At 47.3% G+C, this 21,028-nt stretch overlaps 1 protein-coding gene across 5 annotated transcripts in view; it reads right to left on the reverse strand.

Moving 5' to 3' along the window:
- Nucleotides 1-19,431, reverse strand: part of LOC137431352 (receptor-type tyrosine-protein phosphatase N2) — a 261,049-nt gene extending 241,618 nt beyond the window's left edge. For 3 of the 5 annotated variants that reach the window (XR_010985252.2, XM_068122588.2, XM_068122587.2), the window contains exon 1: nucleotides 19,124-19,431. Coding sequence is in view for 4 of the 5 variants with exons in the window: in XM_068122588.2 (XP_067978689.2) it covers nucleotides 19,124-19,214 (91 nt within the window). In the remaining variant the exon portion in view is untranslated. The remainder of the gene's footprint in view (nucleotides 1-19,123) is intronic. The other 2 variants (XM_068122586.2, XM_068122589.2) reach the window with 2 other exon arrangements.
- Nucleotides 19,432-21,028: the final 1,597 nt, after the last annotated feature.

The raw sequence follows: 21,028 nt of genomic DNA on the forward strand, positions 1-21,028 counted from the left end.
GGGGGGGGAGGGGGGGAGGAGGCACAGTAAATGTATTTTGGCACACGAACAGTAAATGTACATTTCTCATGTATTTTGACCCATGCCAAGATACATGAGAAATTTGTTAAAATTACAGTTTTTCTTTTCAAAGAACAGCTCAATTCAGTGGGAATCAAAATGGACATGCTGTGTAATGTATGTGGAGTCTGCAAGGCACATGTGTGTATGACTTCATGTACCATATATACTGAAACGCAAAAGAAACTTACCACTTTTGAAACCTTTAAATATCAACAATAACACTGCGTGTAGAAAATGTGTGAACTTATTTGCGGACAATAGTGTCCTCACTGTCAGACAAAACGGTCACGGATGGTCACTTGAACCTTCAATGGTCACTTCATAGCACAGCTGTTGAACAGCCGTTTTGACTGTCAGTGATTAGCCAAGGGGTACGGGATGATTTTAATGAGCTGCACGTGATGTCTTGATATTGGCTTTAAAAAGGCCAGTGCAAAATGGGCATTTTGACCGAATTTTTTTTACCATTTTGACCATTTTGACAAACTTCAAAAAGACCGAAAACGCAAAAGAAACTTACCACTTGTTTGAAATGTAATAAAATTGTAACAGTTCAAAATAAAACAAACCAACAATTGCTAATTGAAACATTGGCATTTTATTGATGACATGTCAAGTTTTTGACCAAGATACACCATCTCATCAGTTTGTTCTACAGTATAGAACAGCACAGGGTGCAATGTCAGTCCCCTTTCAATAGCGTGTGTGGCCACCATTGTTTTGGATACAGGCAGTGCATCATCGGCGTATACTGCCTACCAGCCTTTGGATGGATTGCTGCTGGATTCTGTCCCACTCAGTCCTCAATGTCTGAAGCAGCTCTGCCTGTGTCCTGGCCCTGCCAACTACACGTCTCCCAAGCTCATCCCACAGGTGCTCTATGGGATTCAGGTCAGGGGAGAGCGCAGGCCACTGCATGGTGTTGATGTTCTCGCCTTGGAGAAATGCAGTGGTAAAGCGAGCAGCATGGGGACGAGCGTTGTCATGCTGAAAGGTTCTTAGTTCTGGGTGGTCTAGCAGGAATGGCAGCAGATGATGTCGCAGGATCTTATCCACATACCGCTGGGCGTTAAGATTCCCATCCACAACCACCAGTGGCGTCCTGTACCGGCCTGATATGGCGGCCCACACCATCACACTTGGGCCACCCCACCTGTTGGCTTGACACACGCAACAATCGGCATATCGCTCGCCAGTTCTTCTCCAGACACGCTCACGCCCATCAGGACTGTCCACACAGAACCTTGACTCATCGCTGAAAGCGACCTCGTTCCACTGCACCAAGGTCCACCGCTGATGCTGCTGGCACCATCTCTGTCGGTTGCGGCGATGGGCAGCCGTCATCACGGGGCCTCTGTATGGTCTTCTGGCAGTCAGGCCATAGTCATGCAGTCGTCTTCGTGCAGTATCATTGGAGATCCGTGGGTTTGCACGCCCCGGAGTTTCTGCCGCAGTGCGGAATGCTGGACGGAATCGATCCCGCAGGTGACTTCGGACCATCTGCCTGTCCTGCCTTGCAGTGGTGACTCTTGGCCTCCCTGATCGAGGTCTGTCATCTGCAGAGTTGTGGAGGGTGTCTCTGTCCACCAGGGCCGATATCGTCTGGTGTGAACAGCCAAGGCGACGTGCCACCTCACGGTAGCTCAGTCCGCCTTGCAGCATGCCCAGGGCACGCTGCCGTTGATCCCTTGACAATCGTGGCATGTTGATTGAAATGCCCATTTTGCACTGGCCTTTTTAAAGCCAATATCAAGACATCACGTGCAGCTCATTAAAATTATCCCGTACCCCTTGGCTAATCACTGACAGTCAAAACGGCTGTTCAACAGCTGTGCTATGAAGTGACCATTGAAGGTTCAAGTGACCATCCGTGACCGTTTTGTCTGACAGTGAGGACACTATTGTCCACAAATAAGTTCACACATTTACTACACGCAGTGTTATTGTTGATATTTAAAGGTTTCAAAGGTGGTAAGTTTCTTTTGCGTTTCAGTATACATCATGGAAATGTATGTTGAGCAATTGTGAATATATGATCATACAATAATCCCTCTAGAAAAGAAGGTAAACATCAATAGGTGACGCTACAAGTAGAAAGTGTGAATGGAGAGTTTGCATTTCCAGGTGGATCTAATCATGTGACCCATGGACAAGGTTGTGGACCAAACATTTTGGAGAGGTTCTGGGCTGTAAGTGTCGAAAGCTATATGAAGAATGGATCCCAGCTGATGATCCAGGCAGTAGGAAAATCTATAAATTGCTTGCAAGTTAATAAGGTTCTTACTTTAGGTAAACAACTATTTTGAGGTTTGCGGTTAGGATATTCACAGTTAAGTATAGTGTGTTGTAAAATTTGTATAATTTACAACATCTTTTAAATGTTAATAACACATAGGCTGGAGTGAAGTTGATGGCACGTCATCACAAATCCCCATGCTTAGTGCTTACCACCTAAAGCAAAGTTGAAAGATGACAAAAAGTTCCTCCGGGATTGACCCAAGATCACAATTTTGAGTTAAAACATTTCCCCCCCCATTTTGACGACTGTGACCCAAAGTCCCCACCCCTTAGGGGATGGACCGGAGGTCAAATCCCCAAAAACGTTACATATTTCATGCGTCAAATAATGTTGATTACATAATATATAAAGTTTAGTTTTAAAATGTGCCCGTAATAAATTGCATTTTTTGCTTTTTGACCCTTGCTAAGGGTCGGGACCAAACATTATACTGCCCTTGCACCTTGTCATGTGGTGACTGGTGATCATATCGAAGTTTGGTGAATTTCTGCACAACCGTTTAGTAAGAGATAGCTGGCGGACAGATAGACAGACAGACAGACGGAGCCGTTTACGATATCCTCCGTTTTTTCAAAGTGTGGGGATAGTTAAAGCCCCTGTCACACCTTGACGATTTAGCCAGCGTATGCCGACGTATCAAAATTGAGTGCTGGTGTGAGTCATACGCTGGCATACGTCGACAAATTTTGTGCATGCACAAAATTTGTCGACGAGCTCGGCGTACTACGACGTATGCCAGCGTGCTTCAGCGTGCTCTTAACGTATACAAAACTTACCCATAACGTATTCGACGTGTGCCAGCGTATTCGCCAAATTTTTCATACGTCGGCATACGCTGGCTAAAACGTCAAGGTGTGACAGCGGCTTAAGGCAGAGAGCGTCAGAGGGGGAGTAGTCTATATAGAAATCAACTTCAATATAGTCAGTGGCTCTAGTGTGTGGAAGGGGTTGCCTCAGCGAGGCTCTAATTTGCAAAACACTCTCTATTTTGCAGTTGAAAGCTATGTTCTCATTATAAAGGGTTTTCATTTTTATTTTTTTTAACTCGAAGCTCATTTGACTCTGAGCTCCAGCCTATTGTATGATTCGAGCAAGTTGTATTGTGATAATTGCTGTTAGAAATCAAAGAATATTACTACAGTGCACAAAAATATGCCAATGCACAGTTGGCTATATCTATAGATTATAATGAGGTGTGTGTGTCTTGGTTGTTTTCCCAGTTGTGGGTTTCAGGAGGTGGAACAAAGTCCTCCCAGGACCCCAAGTATCCACCTCCTCTTCGGTGAGGGATCACAGTTCATGGGACCAAGCTGTTCAACTTTTTCAGTGTTTTGTACTGAGGGCTCTTTTCAGGATCGTCACCGAACCCCGGATTGTCTCCAGTTGTAGTTCATTAGTGGTAATAGTCCAGGAGATGGTTTTCAAAATATTGTTACAGACGTGGCTTAGATGTTAGTTTACCGAGCGGTTTTGGTATGACCACGTCTGCACAAGTTACCGATTATACTCGACGTTGACGAAGCCGCGCCACGCTGGCTCAATAAGAAAAAGAAGACACCCGGCTGGATTACAATAACACAATACGACACCAATGTTTCGATTCTCAAGTATATTCGTACGGAAAAGGTTAGATTACAGGGGCTAGAGGTATATTACAGGAAGACAGGCACTTAGACACACTCTTATATTAACCCCGGACAGACGACAGACACACGGGACAACGGCTGACTCACACGGGGGTTTGATGGCTAGGAAAGGCAGGATCGATGGCTCCAGGTCCTCCTGGGCTCGGGGCAGGGTACAGTACGGTCCGGTCCGGTCCAAAGATGCGGAAGGTTGCACAGCGCTCGAGGTGGTAACGTTCTTTCACAGGCGGGTTCTCTTCCTCTCAGCGGTCGTAGGCAACGTTCTTTCTCCAGCTAGGGGCGCATCTCTCGTCACATCCGGCGCGTGGCCGCGTATATCCGGCGGGGAGTGACACGCCCTCGGCTCGTTAGCTCCGCCTCGTGGAATCGGCACGTTGCTTCTCATTGGGTGCGTGCGGGGGGTTTACCAGGCTCCGCCCTTGACGAGGAGCTGACAAGGAGCCCCTTCGTGGTAACCCCGTGGAGCGCATGGTCTGGAGCTAATCGAGCCGGTGTGAGGACGCATCCTCCCCCGCTCCGCCGCCATCTCCTCTGTTGTTGTTGTAATTGTTGGGGAAGAAGATGGAAGGAGGTATGGGAAAGGTCCTAAACTCACTACTGATGCCATATAATCACATTCTGGTGCAACGAAGAGTCATAATTAATGGAGACGAGGCCTTAACTGACATAGAATAAGAATAACTAGGAAGATGTCCGAAAGTTGTCTACGTGTGGTGCGGTGGACCTGGGCACGACATTTAATGGGGGAATAAGGGGAAGGTCGGCTCTACTGATTGTTATTTACATGCAATGGGACTAGGGAATGGGGGATTGGGGAAAGTTGGGGAGTATTGGAGAAAATAGGGGAATATTTACAAGCGGATATGGAGGCCAAATTCCATATTCGCAACATTGCACCCTTCTCTACCCTCGGGGCGTCCCGACCCGATAAATTTTTACCTACTTTAGTGTGGCACGCAATGTAGTTCCCTCTACTATTAACTCTACCCTGAGTGCGACAGTTTTACAGATATTCACAAATGAGTAAATATGTCCCCCTGCGACGTTGCACCCTTCTCCTCACAGAAACACACCCACAGGATAACCGAATCCGGAAAGAATTCTCAAACTAAACATACAGCCGGTAGGGAGCATTATTTACTAGATTACGCTGATATCTACACTACGATCCAGGACCTGTCTTTGGAGGAACACATGCAGATGTTATGCATAGAGAGAGCGCGCTTGCCAACATCGATACACCAACCCACGAGTGCTCTGTGGCCGACGGCCTTTAATAACGTGCAGAGCACCCTTCCCGAGCATCAACAGCACCACCCCACCACCAATCGGTGCAGTCACCATTGTTCATTGGAATAAAAATAAATTCGACAACCCCTAACCCTGCAGGTGTCTCTTGCTCTTCTTGTGGTGCACTTGGTGTTAATTAACAGTGGTTCACCTTTATGGCATAGGTGCCACGTTGACCCATAGGTCCATCCCCGGGTGGTGCTTGGCCGCAAACGAACTGCGGTCCATTGTGGGTGGCCACAAACATTGCGGTCCATATGGTGTATCGATCCCGGCAGCAAACAGCGAAAGTGCAGGCCCACAACTGCGCAGCCAGCACCTCTCTCTCCTCTCTCTCTACCCCAAAGCCAGATCCTCGGAGGTGGGAGACAAAAGAAGCAGACAAGTGAGTAAGGTGGTAAGGGCGCAAAAGTGCACGCAATGTAAGGTGATGCACACTGGGGGCACATGGGAACCAGGTGAGACAGGTACGTTCCTATCGTACGCCCCCCCCCCCACCAGGTAACCTACATGGCCCCTCCCTTACCCCTTACTGCATCCACAAAACACAACACTACCCATAAACATCTACTTTACAAATCGACAAACATCCCTACTGTCTTCCCCGTTCCTCCCATATACCAAATTCGTCTTCTCTCCCTCCTAACCAATCAAATTTGCCATTTTCAACTCTCATCAAAATTTGCCATTACCAATTCATCATCAGTCCCTCCTAGGGAGGGAGAGATGGAATCACCCCAATGTCTCATCCACGTCGTGATGCGTCTCACAAATCCACACAGCAATTCTCATTTCTGCAACACAAACAAAGAAAACACAGGTGTGGAGTCATCATCATCACCACAGGTAAGTGGCTGCGTATGGTGCGACAGGTTCATCAATCCTAACTATTTCCTAAATGACTTTAACAACTTTACACTACCCGGGGTCTCTCTCCGGCCAAACCATTGGCCCTCTTACACTATGGGTTCTAAAAACCAATTCCCATTGGCCAAACTGTGGTGCTTTTCAATTTGGGGTCTCACTCCCCCGATTCATCTCCCGGTGCCCTCGCACAATTTCTGGGCTGCGGCGTGTACCTCTCCCAGTGGGTCTACCCACCTGCACACCTCCACCACTGCAGTTGCCTCCGAGCTTACCTGCTCCTTACCCTAACCTAACTACCTGGGGAAGGCCCTCTGGCTCTCTCCCCACTCTGTGCCCTCTCTGGCACTGGGCTGCCCGATCCACACCCGGGATCCTCAGGCACCCACTCACAACTACCGGCTCCCAGAGCCCACCTGCGGCCTCACCTGGCCGACATCCTCACAGTGGTGGAGTGCCCAACCAACTACACACACTAACAGGCTACACGCCCAGCCATTTCCACAACACTAATGCACCCATTCACAACACCATTCTGCAACCGCACCACAAATGCCAATATCCAACCACAATTTACCTGCACCCTCTACCTAACACTTACACTACCCGCCCCGGGTGCTCGTGAAAGGGGTCCACTCTTCCCCCATCCACACCTTCGCACCATGCACACCACTCCGTACCACTCACTCCAACTCTCTCCACACACCTGTACTTGCACACCTGTGCTCTCACACCTGGTGCCACCTGCACCCTTCTCTCCCCAAGCGCATTCGCGCTGATCTACAACACTCACTACTCACACACTGCTCCACACACCCGTCCAGTTGCACACCTGTGCAATCACACCTGTTCAATGCTCACACACACGGCATCATTTCAGCTAACTACTCCCTTCTGAAACTTGCGCTTCCCAGTCGTCCCTTTAAACTATTGCGCTCCCTCGTCATTATCATCCACACTAATCTACCTGCGTCCCTACTACAGGTATCAGTCACTAACTAAACTTAACGTCACCTAATGTCAATCCTCGCTAGATCCCTACACACCATATCCTAACCCACCCGGGCTAGTTTTCACTGCCATACACCCCATAAGCTATTGCTCCTTTGCCCCCACTCAGGGGAAGGGTGGCAGGGATGCCATCCCACCACATCGGGGGTCTCTCACTACCAATTTTGCACATCAAATTTCAACAAATTAAAAATTTGCCAATCACTACCCATCATCTGCCAATCACTACTGCCAATCCCTTGCCAATCATCAAATTTTGTTTTTCTCTAATTTTGGGTCCAAAACACTAACCTCATCACCCAGTCGACTCACTAATACCTCTCGGTGCGCCAATCCCTGTCCAAAGCCCGGCTTCGTAAAGCCAAGCAATGGATGCTGGTTGTTTTGTGCCAGCGGCTGGATGCGTCCGGCACTCGGTGCAGGGAAGGAGGTTTACCCGGGCCGAGATCCCACGCACCATCTCGGCACGGAGCCATCCCATGGCTCGATCTCGGCCTGCCGGAATGCCTCACCAAAAAGTGGTCGCCATGACGACCCTTCCTATCCTGCCGCCCGCTCCGCCTGGTGGAGCACGGACGCGGCCGTTCAAAGCGAGGCCCAGCACGCACCGAGGGCCCGATTCGGCTAAAAGTCGACCTAACCTCTAACCCGTGTAACGTCGATGCTTCACCTGCATGCTTACACCCCGCAGCCCGTTCCTTGCTCACACATCCAGCCGTGCCCATGCTCCTCGTACCTTTCCTTACACATCCAGGTACCCTCATTCCACTCACAGCCTTGGTCACACACCTGACCACCGAACACTTTGGCACACATTCGTTGGTCGCACACCTCACCAAAACACCTCTTCGCGCCCCCTCCTCTGTCACCTCCTCTGTGACAATCACAGGTGTGCCCTCATTCGCACACCCAACCACGTGCCTCACCACCAACTCCAGCGTGCATTCCCACTCACGCTCTACCATTCCAGGTGTGCATCCTTCCATCCCAGGTGTACATCCTCGCTCACCTGTCACAACTAACTCACGCTCCATGTCACTCTCACTACTTTCACCTCCACTCGTGACAACGCACTCACCCTTACTCTTGACAGCACACTCTTTCCTCATGCACCTGTCCGTCACACACCTTTCTCGCGCACACTCTCCCGTTACACCCTCTGTAACACTCACCACACCACGCTTCCATGTGCTCCCTCGCACACGCGCTACGACCGACTCACTCTTGCCAGCACACTCACTCCTTGGCACGCACTTTTTCCTCACACACCCCAGAGTCGGACTTTCTCGCACACCTCCTCTTTCGCACACCAGACCTGTCGCACACTTCACCAACGGCCTCTCACGAACACCCGGGTCTATCTCGACCCCCAAGCTTATTAAATCCCCTGGCGCATCATACGCACGACCATATTGGTCACCACTTACACCGGGTCCTCTTCCTCTTCGCTTCTCCTCCATCACCTGCGAATCCCTCATCCGGTTAATGAGCACATCATCACGATCCAAACACAGACTTTGGACCAATTCTTTTATCTCTTTCTTATCCCCTCTCCGTCGCTTCTTAATTTCGCTCATCCCTTCTTCCACTTCTTCTAATTTGTGCTTCACCTCTTTTATTCCCCGGTACGTCTCCTCAAGCTCGTCCTCCAAGGCTACCTTGACCGTTTCCATGTGCGTCCTCACCTGCCGGTCCTTCGTCTCCATTACCTCTACCACCTCGTCCAACCTCGTTGTCAGTCCCTCACGTACCATCTGACATTCCCTCTTCGTCGCTATCAAGTCGTCTTTTAGTTCTTTCTGTGTCACTTTTAACCCTCCTACTACCGCAGTGTTCCTTTGAACCTGCTCCACTAACTCCGTTTGTCCCACCGTCAGCTGCTCCACCTCCTGCGTCAGGTCCTCTATGCCCCCTTGTAACTTTACAGTCCCCTTTCTCACCTCCTTCTCCATGTGCTCCTTACAGTGCCTCACCTCCTCGCGCACTCCTCCGACCTCCTCACTCACACCTCTTCTAATCTCCTCTCCCTCTACCCCATTTTTCACTCCCTCTATCTGATTCTCCTGGGCAGCCATTCTATTTTCTACCCCCATTAACCCATTTTTCACCTCCTTTATCCCGTTGTCTAACCCCTCTCCGGTACCCCTCGCTTCGTCCCTCATTACCCCCAGTTGGCCCTCCAATCGCTCACTCCGAGCCCTCATTCGGTTCGTTATTTCTTCAATTTGGTTTCCCAATCGCTCACCCAATCGCTCAATTTGGCTCCCCATACTCATCTGTACAGCTGCCTGTAGCTGCGCAATGAGGGCCTGTATGTCAATCGGCTGCATGTTAAAGCCCGTTGATACAGCGGGCTCGGCTACCGCGCGCTCTTGCGAGGCGCCATTTTGCGTGCCTGCTACCCTCGCTGTTTCGCTCTCCTCATGTCCCTCATGTCCCTCAATTTGGTCCTGGACCGACCCTGCTTCACTCTCCGCTACCGGACCCCAGCCGTCTTGATCCGCCATAGCGCGACTTTCAAAATTCGAGTTTTGTAAAACAAAACAAATTTCGGCCGCTCCAAATTTTGACCAAATTTTTTTTTTTTTCCTCTATTCGTTTTTTTTTTTTTCAAAATTTGGTCGGGCCTCGAATCTCACTCCCGACACCAATTGTTACAGACGTGGCTTAGATGTTAGTTTACCGAGCGGTTTTGGTATGACCACGTCTGCACAAGTTACCGATTATACTCGACGTTGACGAAGCCGCGCCACGCTGGCTCAATAAGAAAAAGAAGACACCCGGCTGGATTACAATAACACAATACGACACCAATGTTTCGATTCTCAAGTATATTCGTACGGAAAAGGTTAGATTACAGGGGCTAGAGGTATATTACAGGAAGACAGGCACTTAGACACACTCTTATATTAACCCCGGACAGACGACAGACACACGGGACAACGGCTGACTCACACGGGGGTTTGATGGCTAGGAAAGGCAGGATCGATGGCTCCAGGTCCTCCTGGGCTCGGGGCAGGGTACAGTACGGTCCGGTCCGGTCCAAAGATGCGGAAGGTTGCACAGCGCTCGAGGTGGTAACGTTCTTTCACAGGCGGGTTCTCTTCCTCTCAGCGGTCGTAGGCAACGTTCTTTCTCCAGCTAGGGGCGCATCTCTCGTCACATCCGGCGCGTGGCCGCGTATATCCGGCGGGGAGTGACACGCCCTCGGCTCGTTAGCTCCGCCTCGTGGAATCGGCACGTTGCTTCTCATTGGGTGCGTGCGGGGGGTTTACCAGGCTCCGCCCTTGACGAGGAGCTGACAAGGAGCCCCTTCGTGGTAACCCCGTGGAGCGCATGGTCTGGAGCTAATCGAGCCGGTGTGAGGACGCATCCTCCCCCGCTCCGCCGCCATCTCCTCTGTTGTTGTTGTAATTGTTGGGGAAGAAGATGGAAGGAGGTATGGGAAAGGTCCTAAACTCACTACTGATGCCATATAATCACATTCTGGTGCAACGAAGAGTCATAATTAATGGAGACGAGGCCTTAACTGACATAGAATAAGAATAACTAGGAAGATGTCCGAAAGTTGTCTACGTGTGGTGCGGTGGACCTGGGCACGACATTTAATGGGGGAATAAGGGGAAGGTCGGCTCTACTGATTGTTATTTACATGCAATGGGACTAGGGAATGGGGGATTGGGGAAAGTTGGGGAGTATTGGAGAAAATAGGGGAATATTTACAAGCGGATATGGAGGCCAAATTCCATATTCGCAACAATATCATTGAGGTACTTCTTCATCATTCCTGTTGCTCCAATTATCCTGGTACAATTTCGACGCTCTTCAGCTACCGTCATCTCTTGATCTCATTTGGAGGTCCTGGTATTTGGTCCTTTTCTTGATTTCAGCATTGTTTAAGCCAAAATCGTTGGGTACTCATATCTCAATGAGCAATGCTCTCTTTTCCTTTTTGTTCCTGATTACACTGTCTGGACGCAATGCTTTGTTACCCTCGCCTGAGAGGGTATTGCATTTGAGTCCGTTTGCTACTTGGCAAAATTACCGGTTTGTGTGTTTGTGTTTGTGTCTTTGTGTGTGTGTGTGTTTGTTTGTCTGTCCCCTCACTTATACTTGCCTACAGGTCACAATTTGAAACCGATCTCCACGAAACTTCACCAAATGGTAGAGTTCATGGTCTGACAAAATCCTATATATTTTTGAGGTCAAAAGGTCAAAAGGTCAACATAGGCCAAAGGTCAACCACTTTTTCCCCATTTCTAAAATTCTCAATTTTCATCCGATTGACTTGAAATTTGAATATGATTTACATATCAGCTAACTGAATTCAACCACCAACTATTTTTGAGATCAGCTTAGCCCAAAAGGTCAACATAGGCCAAAGGTCAACCACTTTTTTTGAATTTCTAAAATCCTCAATTTTCATCCGATTGACTTGAAATTTGAATAGGATTTACATATCAGCTTACTGAATTCAACCACCAACTATTTTTGAGATCAGCATAGGACAAAAGGTCAACATAGGCCAAAGGTCAACATAGGCCAAAGGTCAACCACTTCTTTTTGAATTTCTAAAATCGTCAATTTTTATCCAATTTACTTGAAATTTGAAGAGGATTTATACATCATCTAACTGAATTCAACCATCAACTATTTTGAGATCAGCATAGGCCAAAAGGACAACATCGGCCAAATGTCAACCACTTTTTTCCAATTTCTAAAATCCTCAATTTTCATCCGATTGACTTGAAATTTGAAAAGGATTTACATATCGGCTAACTGAATTCAACCACCCACTTTTTTTGAGATCAGCATAGGCCAAAGGTCAACAACAATTTCAAATTTCTAAAATCCTCAATTTTCATCCGATTGACTTGGAATTTGAATAGGATTTTCATTTCAGCTAACTGAATTCAACCACCAACTATTTTAAAGATCAGCATAGGCCAAAAGGTCAACATAGCCCAAAGCTCAACAACAATTTCAAATTTCTAAACTCAATTTTCATCCGATTGACTTAAACTTTGAAGACGACATGCATGACAGGTCACTGAATTCAACCACTAATTATTTTTGAAGTCAAAAGGATGCTCTCCTGAGTGCCATTCTACTTTGTTCTATTTTGCCAAGTGTCGCTCTATGAGTGATTTTTCATTTGTCTATTTGTCTGTCTGTCTGTTTGTCTGTTTGTTTGTTTGTCCACACAGAATAAATATGATTTTCTCTGCAACCGTTGGCCCGATTGACAGGAAATTTTCAGCATAGGTGCAACTCCACCTGTATAATTTTTTAATGATAATTATAATGATGTCAAATGTCACGTGGTATGGTCGCCATCTTGGAAAAACCGAAACAATTTGCACCTTTATATCTCCGAAAGCGCTGCATAGACAAAATTGAAACATGACTCATTGTAAAGAACTCTCCATGGGGAATAAAATATGTTACTGATGATGTCATAAGTGCCTCCATTATGAAATCATAATTCGACAAGTACAAAACTTCATCCGATCAAGATGAAATTTATTGAGCGTCATCTAGGGTAAATTGGTGGAGAAAAAAATGATGACGTCATCGGTCACGTGGTTCGGCCGCCATATTTGTTTTAACACAAAAGCCTTAAAAACCAATGAAAACACGTCCTGGCGAGGGTTTGCAATCTCTGATTGCTCTTTCTAGTTTTCGATGTTCACGCTCAATGGAATCATTTAGGTGGTTGTTATCTCCATATGCGGGTTTCAGAAGGTGGAACGGAGTCCTCTCAGGTCTCGAAGTATCCACCTCCATTTTAATAAGGGATGCAAGGTGTGTGTGTGTGTGTGTGTGTGTGTGTGTGTGTGTGTGTGTGTGTGTGTGTGTGTGTGTGTGTGTGTGTGTGTGTGTGTGTGTATGCGCAAAAGTGAGTGGACGAGATGCAGAACGTTCATGAGTTATTATTTTTTCATGAAGTTTGACAAAGACCTCCTTCGATGGTCTGTATGCTAATGTGATCTGCAATTGCTCTTCCCCTGGGTCATGAATGAATGATGCTTTGTAGAGATTGTTTGCAAGAGCAGTGGAACAATGAAATGTAAAAAAAAAATGGCCGTAGAATGTTTGTTCTGTGAAGAAATGAAGTTTTTATGATTCAGTACAGTTGACTTCCTAACTTCATCTGTAAAACCTATTTATTTACATAAAGTGATCTCAGCCTCCTGCAAATCCAGTTATAACCTCTCCCATATTGTATGTATGTATATATGTCTATGATATTGCAAATAATTATGGTAACAATGAAGAAAAAACAGAAAGGTGGAATACTGTACTATGAGAATGCCAACACCATCCCCCTCTTATCACATTAAAATGAAGCACGTTCGAGTACAGTCATAGTTTGCATTGTAAATTGTAAACACAGTCATATACATTTTAGTCAAAGTTGTGCATTGCCCCCCTCATTTAATGTACCTTACGTATACCCATTACTACATGACATCAAGGGGTTGGATGGCCTAGAAGTACGCACATTTACCTCTGCGCTCTCCAGCTTGTGTTTGAATCTTGGTCCAGCTATAAACTGTCATTTGGTGTTTCACAAGCAAGGTGATTCATCAATGTGTTTGCCGTCCATCGGATGGACGTTAAACTGGCATCCTGTCTACCTGCATTATTCGGTAGATATTAAAGATCCCAAAGTGTCCTTCACGAAGACGAGGTAAGTTATCACCAGCATCCTGGCCAAATTCCAAATTCCTGCCTCAACCTACAGGGGGCACTGCATCAGCAGCACAACCATACTCTGAGTAATGATGCAACCAGCATCTCCCATCGACTGCATACAAAACTAGAGAGTTAATATAAGACCTCAACCCATGCAGTATTGAGGAAAAGACATGAGAGGAGTCTTTTCAACTCTTGCATTGCATTTCCGAGCGCAATCTATATTTCCGATGAGCCACAATTTTGTCTGAATCTCGATATTCCCCATCATTGAGAGCGCAAGTGGCAAAATGGATTGGATGAGATGGTGTAAAATGGCATGATATTTTTCCCCAAATACTGCTAAACTTGAGGTTTTCAGAAGTGCCAACCAGATAATTTGTGTTCTACAGTGTTCAAGTATATGTTCCCTGGTGTGTTCTACAGTTCAATCCCTGGTGTTGGGCTAGCGGTTAGGGTTGCCAGCTTGGGATCCTAGGATCCTGGGTTCGAAATCCCGGTCGATCGCTGAATTAACGCCAGGGGGGTTGACTCAGCCTGTCATCCTTCCGAGGTCGGCTAATTGAGTACCAGTACACTGGTAATTCCCTGCTTGTCGTAAAAGGCGACTAACAGGGTTGGCGGCAGGAAGGGCATCCGGCCATAAAACATTGCTACAAAAAGGGGACCAAAAAACAACAACTAAAAAACAACAACAACCACGGTGCCCGAAAAAGGCCAACCCCCGCCTTGCGGGGAAAAATGGCCTCGAAAGGTGTTTTTTTTTTTTTTTTTAGTGTTCAAGTATATCTTCTGGTGAAACTGCCAAAATGAAGACTCTCTGCTCACCTTCACTCTTTCATTCCTCTTTTCTCCCCCCTCTGGAACAAACTCCCCCACTCTCTTCAATCCCACTCCCCCCTCCAGGTGTTTAAAATAGCTGTTCACCACCATCTCTTATCTTCTCCCATCCAAAACCTTGATCTTTTCTACCCCTGTTAATGCACCCAGATCCAATTTTCTGAAATACCGACTTCTTTCCTGGAAGTCGTAGCTGTGTCCATGTATTTTTTTTTTTTTTTACCTCTCACCCCCCCCCCCCCTTTCCCATGCCTCCTCCGCCGAAGCCCTCTCCCTCCCACAGATCTCCCGAAGTCCCTGCTCTCAAATGTTGTACTTGTGTGCTTCCCACTCTCTCCCCATCTTGTCTCACGCTCCCTTTATTTTGTCTTATGTGTCAATTGTTTTTTTTTTGTCATTAATGTTAGCTGTTACACGAGCCTCGATATTGTATACAAACAAAAAAGAAAAAGAAAAGAAGCTTGTGAGGCTGTAGAACAAAAAAGTTTTTCCAGAAGTTTACCGCCATTGATGCAGCATCTTTGGCACCACCTTATTCAACTCATTAAGTTCGTTTTTCTTGCCTGTTGTTTGTGTCCTTTATGATGTACCTAAAAACAGTAAGTTTCCTGTTTGGAATGATTTCAATTTTGTTTGACTGACAGACAGGCAGACAGACTATAAAAATTGCCTTACTCCTCTGTGCACATGTGTGAATGGGATGACATTCCGTATAATTTGCCAAATTCAGAGCCATAGTAAAGCCTAACTGCAGGTTCACGTTCCGATTTATGTTCCGATTTGTGCTCTACAGTGTTGCAAATATAAGATTCAAATGAAATGAAGTCGTTCCTCGATCATAGACTTATGTTTGTAGGCAGACAGACAGAGTGAAGCAATTGCTTCACCCCTTTTTGCGCATCACGCGCGGGGTGATGAGTGCAGCATGACACCGCTCCGCCCGCTCGTGCCATGATTTGTAATTGCACACTCCGAATGAACCGATGGGTTCTCAGGGAGCACAGCATATCATTTTCCGACCTCAGCATAGCGTGCTTTTTAGAGAGCCTTTCAAGATCACTTAGAAATTAATATATTAGTGAACAAAGGTGAGAATGAGTAAATAAATTAACAGTTGGAGAGAAGACTCCATCCATAAGCAGGTTTGCAAGTGAGGGAAGCTGGTTGTGCTGCTTTGAAGCAGACATGTTGGCAATTGCATCGGTATTGAGAGAAGGAGAAAGCAACAACAAAATTCCACTCACCTTTCGGAGCTTGAGGAATATTCATCGGGGGATTTTCAAATCACTTATTTATCATTCCTGCACACGTGCTTCAATTCCCGTGCCAGATGGCCTGATTAACAAGGAAGCCTCCATAATCTTGCGGGGAGATTGACAGTGTTGATGATATGACAAACATCATAAACCAAGGAAACACAGTACCACGAATCAACCTTTATGGAAAATAACCCCTCATAATAAGTTGAAAATTTAATTTGGAATTTTTTAATCATTATAGGTGAAATTTTTTTGTAGGCTTCCCCAGATCTGTGCCTCGACACAATCCTGTCTCTGAGCTCTGCAGGCAGTTCCTTCGACCTCATGGCTTGGTTTTTGCTCTGATATACATTGTCAGCTGTGAGACCTTATGTAGACAGGTGTGTGCCTTTCCAAATCATGTCCAATCAATTGAATTTACCACAGGTGGACTCCAATCAAGGTGTAGAAACATCTCAAAGATGATCAAGAGAAATGGGATGCACCTGAGCTAAATTTCAAGTGTCATAGCAAAGGGTCTGAATACTTATGTATTCCACTCACCTGAATACTGAACCTGAATACTGAAGGTCTGAATACTTATGTAAATGTGATATTTCAGTTTTTTCTTTTTAATAAATCTGCATCTGCAAATCTGCAAATCTGTTTTCTCTTTGTCATTATGGGGTATTGAGTGTAGATTGATGAGGGAAAAATGAATTTAAACGATTTCAGCATAAGGCTGCAACATAACAAAATGTGAAAAAAGTGAAGGGGTCTGAATACTTTCTGAATGCACTGTATATATATATATATATATATATATATATATATATATATATATATATATATATATATATATATATATATATATAATCAGGAATCTTTGATTCATGATTCCATATGATTCAGGAATTGAATCCAGACACCATAGCTTGTAAAAAGGTAAGCACACTATATACATCTGCTCCATTTTGTCGGACATTTTGCAATACACACGGAGGGGTGTAATTATTAAGAAAATATTTTCTCACTAATTTTATATCTAATTCTTCTTTCACGGCCACAATTATTCCCACGTTCCTGTGCGGCTGACGGGGGAATTTTTTGGCCCAAGTCTTTAACGAACCGGTCTAACGCTCGCCTGGTCCGGCCTAACGCTCGCCTGTTCCGGCCTAACGCTCGCCTGGTCCGGCCTAACGCTCGCCTGTTCCGGCCTAACGCTCGCCTGTTCCGGCCTAACGCTCGCCTGTTCCGGCCTAACGCTCGCCTGGTCCGGCCTAACGCTCGCCTGGTCCGGCCTAACGCTCGCCTGGTCCGGCCTAACGCTCGCCTGTTCCGGCCTAACGCTCGCCTGTTCCGGCCTAACGCTCGCCTGGTCAGGCCTAACGCTCGCTTGGTCCGGCCTAACGCTCGCCTGTTCCGGCCTAACGCTCGCCTGGTCCGGCCTAACGCTCGCCTGGTCCGGCCTAACGCTCGCCTGGTCCGTCCGAACGCTCGCCTGGTCCGTCCTAACGCTCGCCTGGTCCGGCCTAACGCTCGCCTGGTCCGGCCTAACGCTCGCCTGGTCCGGCCTAAGGCTCGCCTGGTCCGGCCTAACGCTCGCCTGGTCCGGCCTAACGCTCGCCTGGTCCGTCCTAACGCTCGCCTGGTCCGTCCTAACGCTCGCCTGGTCCGGCCTAACGCTCGCCTGGTCCGGCCTAACGCTCGCCTGGTCCGGCCTAACGCTCGCCTGGTCCGGCCTAACGCTCGCCTGGTCCGTCCTAACGCTCGCCTGGTCCGTCCTAACGCTCGCCTGGTCCGGCCTAACGCTCGCCTGGTCCGGCCTAACGCTCGCCTGGTCCGGCCTAACGCTCGCCTGGTCCGGCCTAACGCTCGCCTGGTCCGGCCTAACGCTCGCCTGGTCCGGCCTAACGCTCGCCTGGTCCGTCCTAACGCTCGCCTGGTCCGTCCTAACGCTCGCCTGGTCCGTCCTAACGCTCACCTGGTCCGTCCTAACGCTCGCCTGGTCCGGCCTAACGCTCGCCTGGTCCAGCCTAACATAACGCTCGCCTAATTATTTGGGGCAGGAATTTATAAGTTGTTCATGGTGCTGGTGATAGCTCGCCTACTGTTCGTGAAGGACACCGTGTGATCATTAACGTCCACCAGCACCAACTAATACTGGCAGATGGGACGGCCAGATTAACGTCCATCCGATGGACGGCACACACATTGATTAATCATTCTGCCTGTGAAACACCAGGATGGCAGTTTATAGCCGGGTCGGGATTCGGAAACAGGGTAGACACCTTAGAGGCGAGTGTGTGTGTACCTCTAGCTCGGCCATCCTGCCGGCATATATAATATAATATATAACATAATTATGTATTGAAGATGAAAAATAAGACTTTGGCCATTTTTCGAACTCTTTGCGAGCATCTCGTTCCGAGAACATTTTGAACCTCTCTCATTGTTTAATTCTTATTTATCAGGATATTTATTTAATTTCACGTCGCTGTTGTACGTCCTCTGACAAAGTTTAACCCTAATGAGGGATCGGAAACAATTCTCCATGCGTAATTAGTTGCTAAAATAACATTTTCATTTTTAAATATCAATCGGTGAACCAGGTAACCAGGCCCGCGTTGATGAGTTGACGGGTGGGCACGAGAAATCCATCCGTGGGCGTGGGTGGTGCTCCGCGCTTCGGTTGCCATGGGGACGCAGCATCAGAGTACCCCGCAGCGATCCCCGTATGACGTCATTTTCACCCGCCAGCCAGTCCTATCGCGGTGTTATAACAGCGTGATTATTCCTTTATTATATACTATACTATGGGATCCTGTGAGAATCTATTTTTCCCCATGTATCGAGTCGTTCCTGCGATATTTTATGTTTATTTTAATATCGATGCTTTTAAAGGCCATCCGACGTGCACAGTGACGTGCGGCGCACGAATAGCTCTTTACGCAATCATAGTTTATTCGCCAAGAGGGGGTGAGGTTCAAGTTGAGCTCAAGGAAGATGTGAATTAAACGCGCTATGATATCTCTTCGGCCTTCTTTATCATCCTGAATTCCTCCCTCCATCCTCGGGACACATCACCCTTACAAAGCGGTGACCCCGTCACCCCTGACCCCTCCCCTGTATGACCGTGGTCCCCCCGGTGGATATACGCTGCACTCACTCACCGGTCCGTGGAACACCTCTCTCGGGAAGCCTCGCAACGGCGGCCGCCACCAGCAACGGCAGCAGCAAACGCGCTGCCACCGTCCGCGCCATATCGCCTACATGTTCCGCACACACCGACCCGCTCGGCCCACTCTCGGGCGTCCTCACCGCTGACAGGATGTGCCGGAACCGCGGGGTCGCTCTGCCTCCGGCGCGCGCCCTTTATGCGAGCGCGTCACGGCGCGAGCCCGTACGTTCCCCTGACGTCAGGCGAGGCTGGACGTGAGCAGCGTACCGGGCAGGCACGGCTAATACGACTTCCTTCTCTATCTCTCTCGAGGCACGGTAGGCTGGGTGAACGCCTCGCACACCTTGCTTTGAGACCGCGTCGTGTGCGTCACATGTTCGATTCTTGCAACTCGCGCCTCGAACATCGCACAAGACAAACATTCCCATCAGACGTGGTGGTCCATCTCTGCTTCAGACAACGTCGAGTTTGTTTATACTTTATATAGGAAGGACGGACGGAGGTGATGTTTTCGGTTATTTTCAATTTGCCTTCCTTTCCCCTCCCACCCATTCCCTTCTCCTCTTCCTCATTTCCTTTCCTCTCCCTTTATTTAGCCGCATTCATGGTTCGCAATAAGCATCCCGCAGCCGCGGGCGGGCCAAGTTACAAGCTTGTCTTCATCAATACCAGATATTCACAAAGCTTGGCTCCCACAATTACCAGATACGTATTTACAAACCCGTCTCCCCCAGATCGTAGATATTCACGAGCTTATCTCGCCTTGATATTATTTACTGTACCGGTACTTACAAGCTTGCCTCTACCACATACCAGATGCAATCCTGTATCCCCCAAGTACCAGATACTGACAATCTTGCCTCCCCCAGATACCAGATAATTACAATCTTGTCTCCTCCAGATACTTACAATCTTGTGTTCCCCAGATACTTTCAATTTTGTCTCCTCCAGATACCAGATACATACAATCTTGTGTCTCCCGGATACCAGATACATACAATCTTGTGTCTCCCAGATACCAGATACTTACAATCTTGTGTTCCCCAGATACCAGATACTTACAATTTTGTCTCCTCCAGATACTAGATACATACAATCTTGTCTCCCCGAGACACCCGATACTTACAATCTTGTGTTCCCCAGATACCAGATACTTACAATCTTGTCTCCTCAAGAATACCAGATACTTATAATATTGTCTCCCCCCGATACCACATACTTACAATCTTGTCCCCCCAGATACCACATACTGACAATCTTCTCACCCCAGATACCAGATACTAACAATCTTCTCACCCCAGATACTTACAATCTCGTCTCCCCAAGATACCATATACTTACAATCTTGTCTACCCCAGATACCACATACTGATAATCTTGTCTCGCCCAGATACCACAAACTGACGATCTTATCTCCCCCAGATGCCAGAAACTTTCAATATTGCCTCCCCCAGATATCAGATACTTACAATCTTGTCTCCCTGAGACACCCGATACTTACAATATTGTCTCTCCCAGAAACCACATACTGACAATCTTGTCTGCACCAGATACCAGAAACTTACAATCTTGTTTCCCCCAGATACCACATATTGACAATCTTGTCACCCCAGAAACCAGATACTGACACAATATTGTCTCCTCCAGATACCACATACTTACAATCTAGTCTCCCCCCAGATACCACATACTGACAATCTTGTATCCCCAGATACCAGATACTTACAATCTTGTCTCCCCAAGAATACCAGATACTTATAATTTTGTCTCCTCCAGATACCAGATACATACAATCTTGTGTCCCCCAGATACAAGATACTTACAATCTTGTGTCCCCCAGATACAAGATACTTACAATCTTGTGTCCCCCAGATACAAGATACTTACAATCTTGTGT

Source organism: Myxine glutinosa, chromosome 7, assembly GCF_964187855.1.
Source record: "Myxine glutinosa chromosome 7, kmMyxGlut1.1, whole genome shotgun sequence".
In the NCBI taxonomy this organism is placed as follows: Eukaryota; Metazoa; Chordata; class Myxini; order Myxiniformes; family Myxinidae; genus Myxine; species Myxine glutinosa.